The sequence below is a fragment of the Hipposideros armiger genome, unplaced genomic scaffold, assembly GCF_001890085.2.
Source record: "Hipposideros armiger isolate ML-2016 unplaced genomic scaffold, ASM189008v1 scaffold_550, whole genome shotgun sequence".
NCBI classification, from domain to species: Eukaryota; Metazoa; Chordata; class Mammalia; order Chiroptera; family Hipposideridae; genus Hipposideros; species Hipposideros armiger.
Window position 1 is genome coordinate 423,349 of NW_017731900.1, and position 20,177 is coordinate 443,525.

The 20,177-nt window shown below is 39.6% G+C and overlaps 2 protein-coding genes across 4 annotated transcripts in view; one reads left to right on the forward strand and one right to left on the reverse strand.

Moving 5' to 3' along the window:
- Positions 1–399: 399 nt before the first annotated feature.
- MRPL30 (mitochondrial ribosomal protein L30) lies at positions 400–12,992 on the reverse strand. 2 transcript variants are annotated; one of them, XM_019669235.1, is made up of 6 exons: positions 12,899–12,992; positions 8,220–8,358; positions 6,286–6,366; positions 1,001–1,147; positions 709–782; positions 400–630 (listed from the first exon to the last, which is right to left on the reverse strand). In XM_019669235.1, the coding sequence occupies exons 2-6, from the start codon at positions 8,268–8,270 to the stop codon at positions 483–485; spliced, it is 501 nt and encodes a 166-aa protein (XP_019524780.1). In that variant the 5' UTR covers positions 8,271–8,358; positions 12,899–12,992; the 3' UTR covers positions 400–482. The 2 variants fall into 2 exon arrangements, with proteins under 2 accessions (XP_019524780.1, XP_019524781.1); XM_019669236.1 differs by lacking the exon at positions 12,899–12,992 and adding an exon at positions 12,421–12,873.
- A 48-nt stretch (positions 12,993–13,040) lies between these two features.
- MITD1 (microtubule interacting and trafficking domain containing 1) overlaps positions 13,041–20,177 on the forward strand; it is a 27,479-nt gene continuing 20,342 nt past the window's right edge. Inside the window, exons 1-2 of one of the 2 annotated variants that reach the window (XM_019669233.1) lie at positions 13,041–13,273; positions 19,107–19,208. In XM_019669233.1, the coding sequence (XP_019524778.1) occupies positions 13,123–13,273; positions 19,107–19,208 (253 nt within the window). In that variant the 5' untranslated portion in view covers positions 13,041–13,122. The remainder of the gene's footprint in view (positions 13,274–19,106; positions 19,209–20,177) is intronic. The other variant, XM_019669234.1, reaches the window with a different exon arrangement.

Consider the following 20,177-nt stretch of genomic DNA (forward strand, 5'->3'; position numbering starts at 1 on the left):
TAGAAAGAATCATAAACAATATTATTCAAAGGCATTTTCATCATTTGTTAATTTATTGCCCTTCTAACAAGGGTAAAAAGTTCATTTCGTGACTATTTTATATCTGTTTCTTATTAAACTGTCCAGACTTCCAAGGATTCTATATTAATTAACTTAATTATCTAAGGTCTTAAATTAAGAGAAAAGAAGTTTAGATGCAGAAAAAAGATTTTGACATATGTATATATACACACAAAAAGGGTGACAGATGCTTTAGACAGTCACTTGGACACTTGAAAATTTTATCAAGCTGTGTGATTGCTAAGGTGACACCAGGACCTAAATGTTCAAACGATGCCAGTCATCCATGTGGCACCACAACCTCCAAGCCTATGGGAAGAAAGAATCACACCGTGTATAGTCAGTGAAAATGATTGGCATCTAAAATATATTTTAATGAGAACACTTTCTTGCCATGTTTAAATAAAAAGGGTTTGCGCGTGTTAGTCTGAAACTGCATGAGGACTAGTGGTGTCCTGGTCCACGGGACTTAGCCGCCACCGTACTACTAGCTCCCCAGTGCTCTTCAAGCATGTGTGAGCCATGTCCTCCTCCGCAGGAAGTCCTTGTGGCAACCTCAGCGGCTTGATCCTGTGATACAAGAAAATGCTTTTAGAATTACACTAGGCAACACATTTTTAAAAACTGTTGAAGTAACAAACGACCAACCTTATCAAATGTTTAACCACTTTCAGTTTTGCATTCACTGAAGGGATGTTCTTGTGAACTTGAGGAGTATGTGCCTACAAAGAGAAACCATGATGGAGGTCAATTTCAAAAGTACACATGGTTCCATATTTCAGTAGAATGTTCAGGTGAAGGCTCAGTGTCTAAATCAAACTTCCAAATACACACTACTAAATAATACATCTCAACAACAACAAAAAATTAAATATTTATCTTAAAGTTTTAACAGTGCCAAATTTAAACAACACTAAAGATGACTAAAATAGTTGCATACTTTTTCTAATCCGAGCATCTTTATTACATCTTTTTCCCAATATGGACGTCTTTTTGTACTTTTTATCCTGGTAACAATATGTAGTTTATGAGGGTGCTCTGGATCCCCACCATATTTTTCATGATCTGCAGGTGAAGGCTGAAACACCTAGAAAGGAAGAATCATAAATGATCATTTTTAACTTAGTTTCTATGTACCTCCTTTTTTTCCTTAACTGCCCCCCCCCACACACACACACAAACAACTACATAATGATCTACTTACTAATCTTTCTATAATCCTCAACCTCAAATCGAACATTTCTACCAGTCTGATTACTCAGGTAGATTAACTCTATGAAAAACATCACACAGGCAAGCATTTTGTTTTGTTTCGAAGGGTCAGGCAGGAGCACTGGATGACACTAGTTCAGATGCCCGGCAAATGCATTAGCACATATGAGCTGGGCACTGGGCTGCACCCCGTTCCCATTAAAATGTGGGAACAAACATCTAAGTCTAAAACGACAATAAAACTTGAGTATTATAAAAAAAATTATGTACAAAGTACCATGAGAAAACAGACAAATGACTCTGCCTAGGAGGGATCAGAAACAGTTCCACAAAGCTGACATGTGAACTGATTCTCTAAGAATCAAAAGGTTCTAGGATACTATCCCACAGAAAAATTTCCATAAGTACATAAAACGTACTGAGTAAAAATATACTTTGTAACACTATTTGTAATACTCAAAAACTTAAAGGCCATATCCATGGTCCTCAAGAAGCTAAAAAAATTATGAGGCATACATTTTACGTAAAACTAATAAAACTGAAAAATATGATATAACTAAATAAATTATAATGTATCCTATTGGATACAGTATTGCCATTAAAACAAATCAGGTTTACTATCTTTGCAAGTACTAGCATTAGGATGGCTGTAATACATTTTTTTTTAATGTTTTCTTTTTAAGATTTTTATTGGGGAATTGTGGGAGAGGAACAGCGCTGGGGAATCGGGGAAAGGGAACAGACAAATTGCTGTCTTTTTGTTCTTCAGTCTAGTTGTGGAGGACATCGCTTCACTGGCCCATGTTGATATTATCATTGCGCTCTTCCCGGCTGAGGCAGATTGGTCGTTGGCCTCTGGACGGCTGCTCACAGCAGCTATTGGCAGCTCATGCTGGCTGCCGGCGGCTCACGGTAGCTCATGGCAGCCCACTGTAGCAGGGGCTACAGCCTACGCCATCACTGGTGACTAACAGCAGCCCAGCTCCAGGTCGAGCTGTTGTTCACCATCTTAGCTGTAGAGGGCAGTGTCACTGGCCCTCATGTGGGATCCGAACTGGGGCCCTGCTGCACAGAGCTGGCACCACTCGGCCGGCCCTGTAATACATTCTTAAAAGAAAAAAAAAGAAAAAAAACCAACCCAAATTTCCATACTACTATGTGTAGTAGGATCTTGTATTTGCTTCATCTATACTAAATACATAAGTGTATATAATATGATATATTCTATAAACATTGATTCTAAGAATCAGATACATATCATGTGTATAAAGGTCTCAAAGACATGGTATCAAGAGTCATATCTCTGGGCCGGCTGAGTGGCACGTTGGTTAAGAGTTGGCTTGGAGGGCCTACTGAGTGGCTCAGTTGGTTAAGAGCTCGCTCAAGAGTTTGAGCTCTGAGTTACAGCGGTTCAAGTCCCGGCCTGAGCTGAGCAGCCGCTGAGCTGCCAACAGGTGGCAGGATGGCTCAGCCAAAAAAACACAAAAAAACAAAAAAAAAACAGTTGGCTTGGGACACCGGCTCTGAGCAGTAGGGCCCCGGTTCGGATCCCACATGAGGGCCAGTGACACTGTGCCCTCTACAGCTAAGATAGTGAACAGCAGCAAGACCTGGAGCTGGGCTGCCGTTAGTTGCTGGCAACGGCGTATACTGCAGCCCCTGCTACAGTGGGCTGCTGTGAGCTACCGTTGAGTGGCCGGCAGCCAGCGTGAGCTGCTGTGAGCCACCATTCAATGGCTGGCGATCAACTGCCTCAGCCGGGAGGAGCGTAGTGATAATACCAGCATCGGCCAGTGAAGCAACGTCCTCCACAACTAGATTGAAAAACAAAAGGGCAGCAACTTGTCTGTTCCCTTTCCCCGATTTCCCAATGCTGTTCCCCTCCCCCAACCCCCCAATAAAATCTTAAAAAAAAAAAAAAGAGTCATATCTCTGGGGAATCATACTGAGGAAGGACCAAAAAAAAAAAAAGGAAAAAAAAGATGGTACTTTTATCAAAAGAATACCACTCAATTATTACTAAAAGTGATATTATAGGGGGTGACTGGTTAGCTCAGTTGGTTAGAGCATGGTGCTGATAACACCAAGGTTGCCGGTTCAAACCCCGCATGGGCCACTGTGAGCTGCAACCTCCCTAAAAGAGTCAAATATGCCATTGTAGTATGAAAGCAATGTGTAACCAATGACCATGGCTGTTCCCCCAAAAAATAAAAAAATAAAAAAAGTGATATTGTAGAAACCTATCCACTGAGAGGGTCACATCATATGGCTAAATAAAGAGAGATGCATTATATGTGAGACAATTCACATCTTTAAAAACATACAGCAGAAAAGGATGTGGAAGGTGTTGACAGTAGCTGTTACCAAGTGGGTGGGATTAGAGGTGGTTTGGGTTCTTTTCACTTGCTTGTATTTTTCTAGGGATTTTGAAGAGATGTAGGATGAGTAGAATTGTTGAAGACGAGGGTGCAGGTGCACCAAAGAAAAGGTGAGAAAATACAGAGAAACAGTGTGAATAGTATGAGATATTTGGGACAACCAAGTGGTTCAGTGTGGCTAACGTAGAAAAAGCATGAAAAGCAATGCAGAGGATGAAGTTAAACTATGCTCAACTGTGCTGAGCCTTTAGAAGTTTCCGGGAGGGATACAAAGCTATTGAAAGTTTGAAGCAACATGGTCATCTTTCAAAAAGAGATTCAGAAAGTAAACTTTTACAAGAAAATAAAATAAACTGGAGGTGGGTGACTGGTACAAGGAAACCCAGTTAGGAAACACTTATAGCCGTGGTTGAAGAAAAGGGACTGATTTGGAGACTCTGGGCAGCAAAATTGATAGGTGTGTAGAGGATGAAGGAGGAGGAGGGGTTGAGACTGACTCAGAGGTCTCTGGTCTGCAATGGCAGCATCAGCTGATGTAATTAACATAGGACGAGCACCCCTTTTTGTTTGGTTGATTGGAGGGCAAGTGACATGATGAGTTTTAATTTTGGACATTTTAACTTGATTACCCCTGAGTTATCCATACAGCAAGGTCTAGAAACCATTTGAGAATCTAGGAATAAGTTTGGAGATGGGCAGGGGCTGGAGCAACACATCTCAGAGTTATTTTTACAAAGTTGAAAAGCTTTCACATGTACTACAACTGGTGATCAAAATCACTTCCTTGCACATTTTAAACAAATGCTAACGTTTGTATTTATCCTTTTCTCCCAGAAGGTAACAGACTAAGAAACATGGAAAGATATGCGACAATACAGTTGTGTAAAAGACAGCAGCAGAAAGACCATAACTTGAAAAACAAAAGGAGTTTCTGATAAAAGAACATCAAGCATATTAAAGGTATCAAAACAGTCAATAGTATAATACTATTTTATCTTTTAAAAACATCAATGGAGAATGGTGGATGCCGGGGGCTGGAGGGCAGGGAGAATGGGGAGTTACTGCTTAATGGGACCAGAGCATCAGTTCTGCAAGATGAAGAGGTCTGCAGATGGATGGTGGGGATGGTGGCACAATAATGTGAATATAATACCACTGAACTGTACACTTAAAAATGGGTAAGAGAGTAAATTTTGTTATATGTATTTTACCACAATACAAGAAATTGGAGGAAAAAAAACAGACTTTACAAAACTAAACATAGTCTGTACTGTACATTCCAGCAATTGCATTCCTAGGTATTTACCTCAAGTGAGTTGAAAACTTAATCTACACAGAGACCTGCACACGAGTGTTTATAGCAGCTCTATTCACTATTGCCAAAAACTGGAGGCAACCAAGATGCCCTTCAGTAGGTGAGCGGGTAAACAACCATGGTACTACTGGATAATGGAATATTATTAGGCAATAAAAGGAAATGAGAGGCACAGCCACAACACTCAGGTTATAAAAATGCAGCTTTTATTATTTCCGGAACCTTGTTTGATTTCTGAGTCTCCAGCCACTTAAGTGGAAAACAACTTGGTCTTTTCAAATTCATGTTTTTCCTGAGTTCTAGCCAGAGATTTTCTAGCTAATTTCTAGCTAACGACTTATCATTCTTTTGATTAAACATACATTTAACTGGAAAAAAAAAGAAGAAAAGAAAAAGAAATGAGCTATGAAGACATCAAGGAACCTTAATTTCTTATTGTTAAGTGAATGAAGCCAGTCTGAAAGGGCTACATACTAGGTGATGCCAACTACATGACATTCTGGAAAAAGGTAAAACTATAGAGGCAGTGAAAAGATCAATGGTGCCAGGCGTTGGAGGATGAGAGAGAGCAATGAAGAGGTGGAGCACAGAGAATTTTTAGGGTAGCGACACTATTCTGTATGATACTTCAATGGTGGATTCAAGGCATTATGTATTTGTCAAAACCCATAGAGTGTACAACACCAAGAGTCCTGATGTACACTATGGACTTTAGTTAATAATAATGTGCCAATATTGATTCATCAGTTCTAATAAATTTTTACCAATGCAAGATGTTAATAGGGTAACTGTGTAAGTGGGGGGAGGGAGTATCTGAACTCTTTGTACTTTCTGTTCAATTTTTCAATAAACCTAAAATTGCTCTAGGAAATAAAGTTTATTCATTAAAAAAAAAGCACAAAAAAACCAAAAATCAACTGAGGGCTTAGCTAGTGTTTTCTGAAAGAATGACATGTACTCATAGATCTAGCAGAGAAAATTCAAAAGACCCAAAGTGGCAATCAACAGTCCACACAGAAAGGGAGCCAAGAGCCTGGGAGCAGTGGGGAGAGGACTGTATCCTCAGGACAACGATGATATGAAAACACAAAACAGTAACCATACACAGGAATAAAGATTCTGAGATGACTAAAATCCACTACTTCAAAGGCAAGTGGCACATTTTTATTTTTAATAAGCATTGACATAAATCCTATGTTCTATATGCTATACTACTACCTATACCCACAAATGATTTAACATAAAAGTTTTAACAGTATAAAAATAACGTTTTAGAAAAATAGTAACTAAAATAAAAACCCCCAAAACCCTTGTACTTACTTTATCTGGAATTCTTGACTTGGTAAATTTGTGACGAATCCAATCTGTACAAACAAGAGACTCCACACCTTTTGTCACTGTCTAAAATATGATATAAAACATTTGTTTTTGTTTTATTTTAGAACTCTGTCTAGTGTAGAACCCATAACCATCCATTTTTTAGGTGACAAAAGTCTGTTTTTCTTAACCTGTAATTATCAAACATTTATCTCAGCCCCATCCATACATGAATGAATACATCTCATCTTACCACTAACATATTAAAATACAAAAAATACATAATTATGAACTACCAGACCAGGGCATGGCAATATTTTTCTGTAAAGAACCAGACAGTAAATGTTTCCAGCTTGGGGCTATACCGTTTCCATTGCCAAGTCTCAACTCTGCCACTGCAGGGTGCAAGCAGCCTAGACAATATGTAAACAAATGGACATGGCTCTGTGTTCCAATAAAACTTTATTTACAAAAATAGGTGGTAGGCTGAATTTGGCCTACAGGCCGTAGTTTGCCAAACCCTGCTCTAGACTATGTGCAATAATTCACCTTCAACAATACAATGTGAAAGCAAGCCAAAATGAGTTTCTAGCTTTCTTTCTAGTCCCAACAACGCCATCACTCCTAGTTCCTATCTTTTGTTCCCTTCCTACAAACCTCCAGTCCTGTTTCTCTCAGTCAGCTGACGAAAAAGGATTCACTGCCAATCCTTTATACCAGGAAACTCCTGTCTGGATGGGCCATAATTGTTCCCTTCATGACCCCGATGGCAAAAAAAACTAGAGAAGAAGCAGTAGGGGTGGGGAAGGCAAAGGAAAACCAAATGTTTTGACACTCATGAACACTGGACTTCTAATCCTGGTTCTGTGCCTACCAGCTGTGAGAAATGAGACACTCACTCTCTGAGAGAGTCAGTTTCCTCCCCTAAAAAAGGACATAATACTGACCACACAGGATTACTCTGAGGTTAAAGTATGCATGTAAAGCACCTGACAGGGCCGGCCGAGTGGCACGTTGGTTAAGGGCTGGCTTGGGATGCCGGCTCTGAGCAGCAGGGCCCCAGTTCAGATCCCACATATGAGGGCCAGTGACACTGTGCCCTCTACAGCTAAGATGTCGAACAACAGCTCAACCTGGAGCTGGGCTGCCATGAGTTGCCAGCCATGGCGTAGGCTGCAATGGGGCGGCATTGGGTTGTAGTGAAGGTACAGTGAGTGGCTGGGAGCCAGTGTGAGCGACCTGCAGCCAGGGTGAGCTGCCAAGAGCTGCCATGAGTGGCCGGCGACCAATCTGCCTCAGCTGGGAAGAGTGCAATGATAATACCAACATGGGCCAGTGAAGCGACATCCTCCACAACTAGACTGAAAAAACCAAGGACAGCAACTTGTGTGTTCCCATCCCCCAATTCCCCAATAAAATCTTAAAAAAAAAAAAAAAGCACCTGACATTACTGTAATCTATAGCTAGCAGCAGGCCTGTATCTTACTCTGGCTCTCCACCACTGCAGTTTCTAATGGAAGACTGGAAGAAAATATATGAAAATGCAGGCATTAATGGTCTCTGGGAGACTTCTTTCTGCTATTCTATATTTTTCTAATTTTCTAAAATTGAAAATGTACTCTTTTCATAATCGAAGGGAAAAAAACCTAAAACTTTAAATAAAGATTAAGGCAGGCCTAGGGGAATCATTTAATAAAAAAGGCTGGCCATTTTTTAGCAGCAGGTTCTCCAGGAAAAGATCTTTTGTGATTCTAACTCTTGAGGGATAAAACAGCAGATAAACCATAAATAAACAAAATTAACCCTCAGTATTAAAAAAAAATTAATATATATGAAAAAGTTAAGTTTAGCTTGCTCATAACATTTTGTTAATTAGAAAAGAGAAAAAGTTTTAAAAAAATTTAAAAAAAAGACAACTCTTGAAAAGAAACACTTACTTGTAGTCTGGCTGGGGGCCTCTGAACTACTGAGCGTAAAATCCCCGCCATGAGAGTGGTAACTGTTCTCTGTGGAGACTGTGGGTAGGAAATAAGATCTGCGGGCCAAATATGTCTTAGAAATGGACAGGTCCCCTCTCTGTGGTATTAAAAAAGTAAACAAGTTAATGGTAAACTTGATGGAAATTTAAGAGTACAATCTTGGTTATCTTAATATAATAAAGGCAAGAATCATGTTATAGTAAATGTTTTATTCAGAGTTCAGCAAAACCATAGGTAGCAACAATACATTAACCATATCCATTTTCACCAAATTAGTTAGAGCTTCAGCTGATTCAACAAAAAATGGGCAATGGGGATTACTATCATTTAAAAAAAATCTTCAACAATGAGAGCAGATAAAAAATGCTTTGTTGTAGAATCACAAAAAATTAAAGAGCTAAAGGGACTGAAGAAATCCCCACTCCTATAATTAGAACTGACAACCGTCTTACTTTATGGAGAAGGAAAATGAATCCCAGAAAGTTCAATCATTTACCCAAAGACACTCAGCTATGCAGGGTGTATAGGGTCTGGAACCCAATCCATTAACTCCTAGTCCAGTGCATTGTCACTGAATCATAACACCTTTCTGTTAAAAAGTAAAGCCAGAACGCTTTTTTGCCTATTTGTATTTTTAAACTATTCTTAACAAACATGCATTGTTTCTATGACCTAAAAAATCATGCTTATTTAGACACAAAACAATTATAGTCTATAATACTATACTGACACACTGAAAGCAGAAAGATTAGGTACATGAACTAACTCCATGTATATTTTGGATAGGTTACTTAATTTGTGTGTTTCAATTTTTTCTCCAAAAACAGAAACAAAATAATACCTATTTTGCAACTGAGCTATTCTAAAAACACCGAAAACAGTACTTGGCACACAGGAAGCCCCCAATAAATGGTAGCTTTTACTATTATGTATAAAATTATTTAATTATTACAAAGCTATAATAAAAACACCCTAACACACCAAATCATGGTAAATGCTGTATTTCAGTGTCCACCAGATTCAGGCTCACTCAAGCTCTGCGACGTGGATACAGCAATGGAGTTGTGGAAATTAATGCAAGATGTCCCATGAAAAGAGCCAGGCTTCAGAAAATTTCTCATCAACTGGACCAGTCTCTCAAAATTAATTATGGATCAGTTTCAGGAGAGTTATAATAACTACTACATCCTTAGTGGCCTGAAAGCAAGAATTGTGTCTTGATCACTCTCAGCATGTAGCACACAATCTGATGAACAGTAGGCGCCCAGTGTTTGTTGATCAATATATGAATAAACGGGTTAGATCTCTGTTCTGGCTCAACTCAGAATTTAGAAGTCCATCAGAATTTCCTAACTGTCATTCAGACATCAGACCTCAAGCATTATAACATAGAATAACAATTTCTAGTTCACATCACCCACTGCCTGACTGGGTTTTATATGCTTGTATCGAGGCTCACTTAGAAGAGACGCTTGCTCTTCTGGCCCTCCAATCAAATAGATAATGCTAAATTATTTCCCTATCATACTTCTGCCTCCCAAGTTAAACATTATATACTAACCCAACACATTTAGCTTCATACTTTGCTAAATCTTTCTCTTACCACTTAAAACTCAACAAAAGCCTCATGATTGGCCTTCCTGCTTCCATTCCAAATTCCCTAAGGTCTTTTCTCCATAGAAGCAATCATCCAATTAAACCCTAAATCAGATCACGTCAACTCCTCTGCTCAAAATCTTCCAAAGAGCCAGGTTTCTCACTATTGGAGGTTACACATAAGCAAGAGGACGGGTAGAATGATCCATGTGATCCAACGATACACAAATAGAGTTGGAACTCATGTTTAGCTCAGTATAGATACTAACAGATATATTGTAGAAATAATTAGATATAGATATACATGGGTTAGCTCTGTTAGCTGAGAGCACCTAAGCAATTTCATCTCAGTTTGTAATGGAACTCTCTAATAAAAGGAACCGGGGCTCCTCAGAGAAATATCTGATTATAGGGCTGCAGGAGGGGATATATCAAGATGAGTGTGGAGCATATTGGAATGCTAGAAAGGAACACTCGAAAAATCAAACTGATGGGGGTATGCCAAAGGGGCATATGTGCCAAATGAAAGAGCTCCCAATGGCTAAAGCTAGACTAGTATGAGCAACAAAATAAGTAACAAAATACTAGTTGTAATCCAAACCATAAAATAACCATGAGTCCATACTGATATAAATGAGTGAATAAATTAAATTAATGCGAGAGAAGAAACAAATCACACTGACAGAAGAATTCCAAATAGTTTATGTAGCTACTCTCCCCACAAAGAGTGGAGCAAACCACTTACCCGGGAAGTGTGGGCTATGCATAGTGACTTGCTCCCCTCAGAGGACACTATAGAAAGGGGGGTTAATAACACTACCCTAGACAGACCTGACAAGCACTAGTCAGCCAGGTGACCAAGGTTAACATCAATTGTGATAAAAGTCAAGTTGATAGCATGTACCCTTGGTATGATGGAATGAAAATGGCACTTCTCTGGGGTCTTCCTAAGAGAAAAACATCGAACAAACAACAATTGAGGGACATTGTGCAACACACCCGGCCAGTAGCTCCTCAAATACCTGACTGCCTTAAAATTGTCAAGGTCATCAAAAGCAGGAAAGTTTGGGAAATTGTCATAGTTAAAAGGACTCTAAGGAGACATGGTGACTAAATGTAGTAATGTAGGATCTTGGGTGGGATTCTGGAACAGTAAAAGGACATTAGGTAAAAACTACGAAAGTCTGAAGTATGAACTTTAGTTAATAGTGTATCAATAATTGTTCATTAATGATCACAAATGCATCATACTAATGTAAAACATTACTATAATAAAAGGGGAAACTGGGTGTGCGGTATTATAGGAATTCTGTGATATCTTCACAACTTTTCTGTAAATCTAAAACTATTCTAAAGTTTATTTAAAAATGAAACACCTCCAATGCCTCCATGTCAATCAGAGTAATAGCCAGTTCTTAGCCCCCACCTCTAGAGCTTCATCTCCAATTACTGTCTTGCTCAATTCCTACATATACTGTCCCCCTTGCTGGTTCTGGAACTTGCCAGGTAGGCATGCTCCCTTGGACTGGGTGATCCCGCTCTTGAAATGCTCCAGATATTCACATGGCTAATTCCCTTACTTCCTTCAATGTGGGGCTCAAATCTCATCTGCTCAGTGAGGTCTACCCTGATTCCATTATTTAGCATTTTGACCCACAACATAATTGTCAGCACTTCCAAGCCCTCTTATTCTAATTAATTTTCTTCCAATAGCACTTATCATCTAACATAAATTAATTAGGTTTGTTGTTTATTGTCTGTCTCCACCCAACAGCATGTTTGGACAAGGATTTTTAAATTTTGTTTTGTTTTTCGGGCTATTTATTCACTGATGTATCCCAAGCAGCATCTGCCACATAGTAGGCACTCAATCTGCTCAATGATGAAGTTTAATTTACAGACTTCAGAGGGTGTGACTGTCAAAAGTTATAAGTTTGAATAAAGCAAAGGTTAGTCTTAATAATTAGACACTAACTCTTGGACCTTGACGCAATTATACTATCTTCTACTTACAATAAATTTTCTCTTGCACAGATGCAAAAATAGGAAAATATATGCATCACATGAGAAGTTCGATCCCCTTTCCATAAAAAAAAAATGTCTGTGAATGTGTGTGTATACACAGAAAACCTCTGGAAGGATATCAGAAAAATATTAACATATCCCTGGGGGGGCAGGTTACCAGGGCGATTTTTCCTCTTCACCCCCCCACCCCCTCATCCCCCCCACCCCCATGTCTGATATTTTGTTGTTTTACAATGACCATGCATGTAATTGTTCTTTTTAAAAAAAAAAAAACTACTTCCTTTCCTAAAGAGACATCTATTTACTGCTAAAGGGGAGGGGGACATTACTGAAAATACAAATAATAAAATTCCCCTTTTGATAAACCGAGATCTCTGAAGGCAAGAAATGTCTCTTCTTTGAACTCCTAATGCCTAACAAGTAGGCAGCTCTCCTAAGTGCCTTTTGGCAAAATACGCAGAACGAGCAGCTTTGGGTAGGCAGCGACCAAAACACGACTGCAAAATCACAGCTTTTCGTAAAATGGCAAATATTTTACCTGCTAACTCCAGGAGGTTTGCCTTCTAAAATGCAGCAATTTAAAAATTACGCAATTTCGCATCTTCATTAACAAATTAAGTTAACGCCGATCCCCAAAGGGAAGCCGGAGTTATGAAACAAGCAGATGCACAGAAACACTAAAACAAAACTCGAATTCCCTTTTCCAGGCTGTCCAGCCTAGGAGGCTCGGCTTTTGCGCTTCGAGAATCGAGGCTCAACAACCCGCGCGTCCCGGAATCCCTCCAACTGGGAAAAAGGGTCACGTCGGCCAATGACTTTTCGGGAGGCAAAGGGACAGCAACGGGACGGAGGCCCATCGAGGATACTGTCACCGCAAACTCAGAAACGGAATAGGGAAAATCAATCCACATCTACATAGGGTTCCCAGATATGGACTCCATGCAAAAATGCAATACTTTCGACCACGCATTCCCCACTGACCAGCGACTGTTAAATATTGTTAAGCCTGAACTTACCCGCGGACAGGAAGCCAAGCAGAGGAAAGAACACCAAGCGCTACATTCAAACCCTGTCGTCCCGGGGCACGCAAAACGCGACACTTTAGTTCCGGCCAAGTCCCTCCCACTGAAGCGCCATAAAATGAGAGCGCCGGTGCATTTGGTGTCACGTGATCATTTCCCGGAAGCACAGCAGACCCACCCAACTCTAGCTGGGTTTGAGGAGAGGAGTTTCCAGAATCATGGCAAAATCCGGGCTGGGGCTCGATCTTGAGAGCGCAGCTGCAGTCACTGTGCTAAAGCGGGCGGTGCAGCTAGATTCCGAGTCTCGGTACCAGCAGGCTTTGATATGTTACCAGGAGGGCATTGACCTGCTCTTGCAGGTTCTAAAAGGTGAGCAATGAGCCGTGGAGGGAGGATTGGAGGATAAGGAGCTAGATCTTGTTGTGTCTGGGACGGAGTGTGGGAGTTAATGATTCTTCTGCACCACGAGGAAGCAAATACAAAAAGTGGCGTATTCTACAGGACAAGTGGACTGGTTTCGTTTATGCCTTTCATAGGTTGACGTCATCAAGAAAAGGCGGTTACTGCTCTAGATTTGTAAAAGACGTAACCAAATGTAACACATAAACCTTGATAGGACTTATGGGTTTGAACGAACTGTAAAGGACAGTTTTAGATCACTTTGGAAAGTTTGAATATGGATGTAACATTAAAATTATTAGATTTGTTAGGCAGTATGGTTTTTTTTTAAAACATCCTTAATTTTTAGAGATGCAAAATTTTGGGAAGAATTGTCATGATGTCTGATTTTAATTTGATTTAAGAAAGAAATGTTGAAGCAAATGTGGCAAAATGCTAACAATTTTTAAATCTAGATGCTGGGTAATAAGCGTGTTTGTTCATTACACTATTAATCTTACCTGTTTAAATATTTTAATTAAAAGTAAAACAGAATCTCATAGCGGTAGAAGAAAAACTTATTTTCATAAGAAATGGAGGTACTGATATTTGGTGTGAAAAATGCATAGTATTGTGGGCGGGGGCAGTGAGACTTTGTTAGTAATCATTCAGTGTTGAGAACTCCCCAAATAACCATTAACACCAGCACAATGCCAGGTGCATAGTAGAAACCCTGTAATTATGTTTTAAATTGATTAAGACCAGCCTGTGTTCCCGTTACTCTGGAGATCTCAGTCTGGCCTAAGATCCCCCTTTGTCTGCCTTTTAGCCTGTTTATAATGTAAGTGTTATAGAAACTTTAAGACAGTACAGGCGCCCTTCAGTGTTCGGAGCTTCCCTCAACTGTAACACTACCTTGAGCAAGGCCCATTTGATGATGATGGTGATGGTGATGATGGTGATGACGGCAACAACAAAGTAACACCATTTATAAGTGCTGAGCACCAGGCACTGTGCAGCGCACATTAAAACCATGATCTTGTTTCATCCTTACAATTGCCCTGTGAAATAGGTGATTGTTTTCCTCACTTTACAGCATAAAAAAGTAAAGTTTGCTTTTCAGTTCCCCCACAATTGGTAGAGTCACAATTGGAAGCCAGGGCTTTAAAGTATAATGACTAGTATAATGATTCCTCGAAAGAGAGATGGTATGCAGTGTTGGTCAGGTGGGGCACCGCTCAAGACCTGGCACTCTTGGAATTTGAAGCAGGAGAATCACAGGAGTTTGGCTGCAGTATGCTCCACTGATCCTGGAGAGGTTGGTTACAGAGACAGTGACGAGATCTTACAGGTGAAGACACAAATGCCAATAATAATTCTAACACAGGGAATAAGTGCCAGCAGGGAGCTACAGACAAACGCAGTGAGGATTTACAGTTAAAAGTCATTTAGGGGTGGAAAGGGGGAGGTGGCTTTCGATATAGGGACTTTGGAGGAATAAGTTGAATTTCAGAAATTAGAAGTGTTCACATTCTGTCTGTGCTATTTTACCAAATAAGTAGTTCGCTTTGGTTCAGCATATGTCTATATGCTGAAAGAGTGAGAAGTAAAGGTTAAAGGTAGATTAGATCTGAGAGCATGCTATGGATGGCCTTGACTGCTAGGATGTTTTAACTCATTCTGTAGTCAAGGAGAAAACATTTAAAGTTTTTACAAAGGAGTGATGTGATTAAAGTTGCATCTCGGGGCTTGTCTCTTTTAGGATTATGCTCTTCTCCCAAACATTTGGGTGGTATGCTCCCTCTCCTATTCTAGTCTTTATACAAATACCACCTTTTTGAGGCCTCCCCTGATCTACAGGGTAACATTACAACCCCACCCCAGGACGCTGTCATCCTTCTTGCTTTATTTTCTTTAGTAGCACTTATTACAGTCTAACGTACACGTTTTACCAATTTATTTTTATTGTTGTCTTTCCTGTCACTTGAAGGATAGGGGAGAACTACATCTGTTTTATTAACTGCTGTGTCCCCAGTGCCTGGCATGTAGTAAGTTCTCAATAAATATTTCTTGGATAATCGGTGAATATGGCAAGAGTGTAGGAGAGACATTAACCTGAAGAGACTGAAGTCAAGCAGACCAGGAATCAAGTTGAGAGGTGATAAGGGGCCTGAATGAATCAGGAAGGTGTTGCCAATATTAGGAAGAGGAGGGGACAGTGTGGATATTGAATTAGTGGCATGGTCATATGACCATGTGAGGGAGTGAGATTCCAATGGGAATCAAAGATGGCTGGAAAACCGAGGCATGATGTTTGAAGAATGAGTCTACAGTGTCAAACTCTGCCAGCTGATCATGATGATGATTAAAAAAGGACTACTACATTTATAGAGGATGGGGAAATATTCATAGGGAATAGCGAAGTAACAGTGGAATTTAAGAAAGGAAATGTTAGATAAAGTATGGTTCTAAAGGAAGCCCAGAGTGAGGTGTATGGAAAAAATTACCTAGAATTAATGATATTGACAGCGTTCACTGAGTGTTTCCTACATGCCAGTTTCTTTTGTAATTAATCATCTCCACAACTCCCTAAGGTACTATTAGTACTCTCTCCATGTCACAGGTGAGGAGACAGAGAGGTTGAATAACTGGCCAAGGTCACATCGGCAAAAGTGGCACAGCAAGTTTTGAACTAAAACAGTCTGACTCCAGACACTTTGCTGTTAACCACTATTCATACTACCTCTGTAAAGAGACCATAAAATGCTTCATTTTGACAAAAAGACGGGACAGTAAAAAGTTTCTGAGTTTAGAGGACCATGCAGTGGAAGTGTATGAATTCTCATGTTACCTTAGGAGGAAAAACAGGATTCCTCACAAGAGATTTATAGATTATATATGGCTATATTAGGATTTTCTTGTGCGACAGTAGTATAGGCATGAGAAAGTAGGGATCGAAATGATACTAATTTGGGCAGTAAAAGGACTTGAAAGGGAAAGATTTCAGTAATTATATTAATGTCAATAAAATGTTGGAAACAACCTAAATGCCCCTGGGTAGGAGAGTGGTTGAATAAACTATGGTGGGTCCACACAATGGAATACTACACTGCTGTAAAAAGGAATGAGGAAGATCTTTATAAAGCGGTATGGAGTGATTTCCAGGATACATTGTTAAGTGAAATCTACACAGGACAAAGAATATCTGTAGTATGCTATCCTTCGTGTAAAACCGACGGTATAAGAAGATATTCACATGTCTACTCATTTGTTCAAAAGAAGGATAAAACCAGAAACTAATGAGGTTTGTGGGGTGGGTGGGGAAAGAGGTAGAAAGAAGGAGGAAATGGGAATGGAGTAGTAAGATGAGGAGAGAGTGACTCTTTTCTGAGTTATTCCATTATAATACATAAGGAAGGAGGGATGGAACTAGGTAACCTAAGCATCTTTGGAAAATAGTATTTTGACTGTATTCCATAAGGTTAAAGACAAAATCAAAGTATACAAACATTGTATTTTAGTTGGTAAATATTTTTCTCATAGGCGTATGGGTTAGGAATTCTGAAACCACTTTATGTTTAAACTAGATTTGAACAAGCCAGTAAATATAATGTGGATAATAAAAGAAGTTACAAATAAGGAAAGGAGGAAGGCTAGAATGAGCCCTGTGGGATCAAAGTTATCAGCATGAATTGGTGGTTTTTAATACATATACAGGTGAATAGACACAAGTGAATACAGGCACACCTCATTTTGCTTTATTGAACTTTGCAGATACTGCGTTTTTTTACAAGACCCTCTACCAGCAAAAAGATTATGACTCCCTGAAGGCTCAGATGATGGTTAGCATTTTTTAGCAATAAGGTATTTTTTAAAATTAAGGTATGTACATTTTTTTAGACATAATGCTTTTGCACACTTAATAAACTACAGTATAGTGTAAGCATACGTTTTCTATGCACTGGGAAACCAAAAAAATGCATGCGACTCACTTTATTGCAATAATCTCTTTATTGCAATGGTCTGGAACTGAACCCACAGTATCTCCGAGGTCTGCCTGTAGAGATGTATATGTGGATTCCTAAACCTACATATATTTTCTAGCTGTGTTGACTGAACAGGTCTAGAAGTAGTGATAGGACTTCCCTAGTAGCAGTGAGCACGCTTAGCACCCAGAATTTGATTTTTTGATACCACTCTTCAATATAAAGAACCAGAGCACCTTCAAAGAATGGTTGATTCCAGGGCTGGAGCAGGGAAAACACAAGATGAGTGTAAAACATTTTGCACCAAAAAGTAAGGAAGTGCTCAAAAAATGATGGGGCATGTCAAAAGGACAGAGGAGCCAACAAGGAGTTCGCAAAGCCAAAGGTAATAATTTGAGAAAGAAAATGATAGTATTGGATCACAACCCATAGACTAAAATAAATACCCACGATCCCATATTGATAAAAAATGAATAATTGAAGAAATAAATAGATGGGGGAAAAGAAACAGCTCTTCCTTGCAGTAGAATTCCAATTAATAAATAGGAATGAAAACAATAGAAAATCACCACTTTGCAAACTCTAGTAGTAACTTGCAGGCAGGGACCATTGATGGATGCTAAAACTTGTGGGTGAGAGAGTAAGGAGAAACAGGGTATCTTCCCACAAGATACTTAAGAATAGACAAAGGAAAAAATAGTGACTTTATAGTGGAGAAATGTGTGAACACCTGAACCAAGTGATCAGAGTTAACATCAGCAGTAATAAGACACGTCGACATGATGTATCCCCTGGGAAAGGCACAACACTTCTGTGATTTTCTTGCAAAAAAGTATAACCTCAGTGTAATCATGAGAAAGCATCAACAGCCCCAAATGAGAGACATACATTCTGCAAAATAACTGACCACTACTCTTCCCAAATGTCAAGGTGATAAAAGGCAGAGTGAGACTAAGGAACCATTACAAATTGGAGGAGACTAAGGAGAAGCCATAAGAACTAAATGCTATGGGGGATCCTGGTCCAAAAAACGAACTTTCTTTAGGGGGAAAACTGGGGAAATACAAATGAGGTTTGCAGATGAGTTAATAGTGTTATATCAATGTTAATTTTCTAACTCTGATAATTGTACTGTGGTTATGTGTTATGTTAATATCAAGGGAATCTGGGTGAAGGGATTCTGTACCACTTCGCAACTTTTCCATCAATATAAAATTAATTCAAAATAAAATGTTTAAAAAAACTGAGAGTTTAAAAATGAAATTATTATGGAACATACAAGCAATATCAAAAGGAAGGAAGGAACCAGAAGTGACTTGGTGACTGATTGGGTTTAGGGGGTAGGGCTTAGGGTGGGAGTTTATTGATAATGTATATTGCAAACTACCTTCTATTTTTGGAGTGCCTGGGGAAACGACAGCATAAACTATAGTGGGGAAGTCTGGAAGAGAAGCTGATTTTGTGGGTAAAAGATATTATTTGCTAACTTTTAATTATGCTAAGATTTCAAACTTGTGGGTGATTAGGACAAAATAGTGCTCAGACTCTATTGACATGTAATAAGCTACCTTTGTCACTTCACTGGATTTGGTGTCCCCAGCAGTGACACATGGTATCAGAGTCCCCACTCCTGAATAAAGCAGCTTTAGATGCTTAGCGCACCAATGAAAGTCCTTCCCGATCTGGCCAAATTTGAGGCTCTTATTGTGTAGTTTAGGACTGAAGCAAACCATACTAAGAGAGAGGAAATGTGTGGAAAACTTGGGAAGCTGGAAATAATGTCTGTACTAAATAGAAAAAATGTTCTGAAACCTAGGAATATATTTTTAAATTTGTAGGCACCAAAGATGATGCAAAGAAATGCAATCTCAGAAAAAAAATTTCGGGCTACATGGATAGAGCAGAAAACATAAAGAAATACTTGGATCAAGAAAAAGAAGGTACAGCGGCCATTTTAGAGAACGTGCTCAATAAGCTACTGTGACAAAGCCCATTTCCCCCAGTTTTTCTGACTATGCCCGTGGAGCTCTGTGTGGTCTGGACCGTTTATTCCTGAAGCTTACAGATTTACTCTGTATTTCTGCTCCCCTATGCATAAGCTGTTCTTTTTTTGAGGGGTGGGGGATAGGAAATGAGAGGTTGGTTAGATACCCTCTTGAGAGTCTGACTGCTGAAAGCTCTGCATACTGCAGAGTTTGGCCTGCCGTTTTAGGGAATTCACAGACCCCGTGAAGCTTACATGTGCACTCCAGTGTAAGTAATACCACAGAGGAATACAGAATGTAAATCCTATATTTCATTTGCATTTCTCTTTATAAAATGACCAAAACATTAAAATATCTAAAGAAACTCCTGGGACTTTTGGGGTGTTTTGTTGCGAATAAAAAAATCCCAGGAGTTAAGTTTTCCTAATGATTAGAGAGATGCAGGAAGCATCGTTCCCTGTTTATTATTAGTTCTCCTCATGAGCACCCAGTTTACAAACATATGCATCTAAATGGCCATGGCCACCTTTGCCTGAAGTGCACACTCCTGCTGCTTTCTGCAGCCACAGGGCCTCCAGCCCCATCTGCTCTTCCCTGCTCTTCTGACTACAGCCCTCTCCCCCTCTTCCTAGTATTCTGTACCAACCCATACTGTGGGTACCCCGCTGAGCTCCTCTGTTGAGTGGCAATAAAGCTGTGTTTCCTTCACCCCCAAATTGAAATCTACAATGAAATGTCCCTCTAAAACAGCGGTTCTCAACCTGTGGGTCACGACCCCTTTGGGGGTCGAACGACCCTTTCACAGGGGTCGCCTAAGACCATTGGGAAACAAAAAGATATTTACGATTCATAACAGTAGCAAAATTACAGTTATAGAGTAGCAATGAAAATAATTTTATGGTTGGGGGTCACCACAACATGAGG

Coding starts and splice junctions, on each gene's coding strand:
- MRPL30 (XM_019669235.1), bottom strand. CDS start 8,270: ATGGCGGGGATTTTACGCTCAGTAGTTCAGAGGCCCCCAGCCAGACTA. Junction 1,148..6,285: donor AGTCAAGAATTCCAGATAAA/GTAAGTACAAGG, acceptor CTTCCTTTCTAG/GTGTTTCAGCCTTCACCTGC. Junction 631..708: donor GTGGTTAAACATTTGATAAG/GTTGGTCGTTTG, acceptor CTTGTATCACAG/GATCAAGCCGCTGAGGTTGC.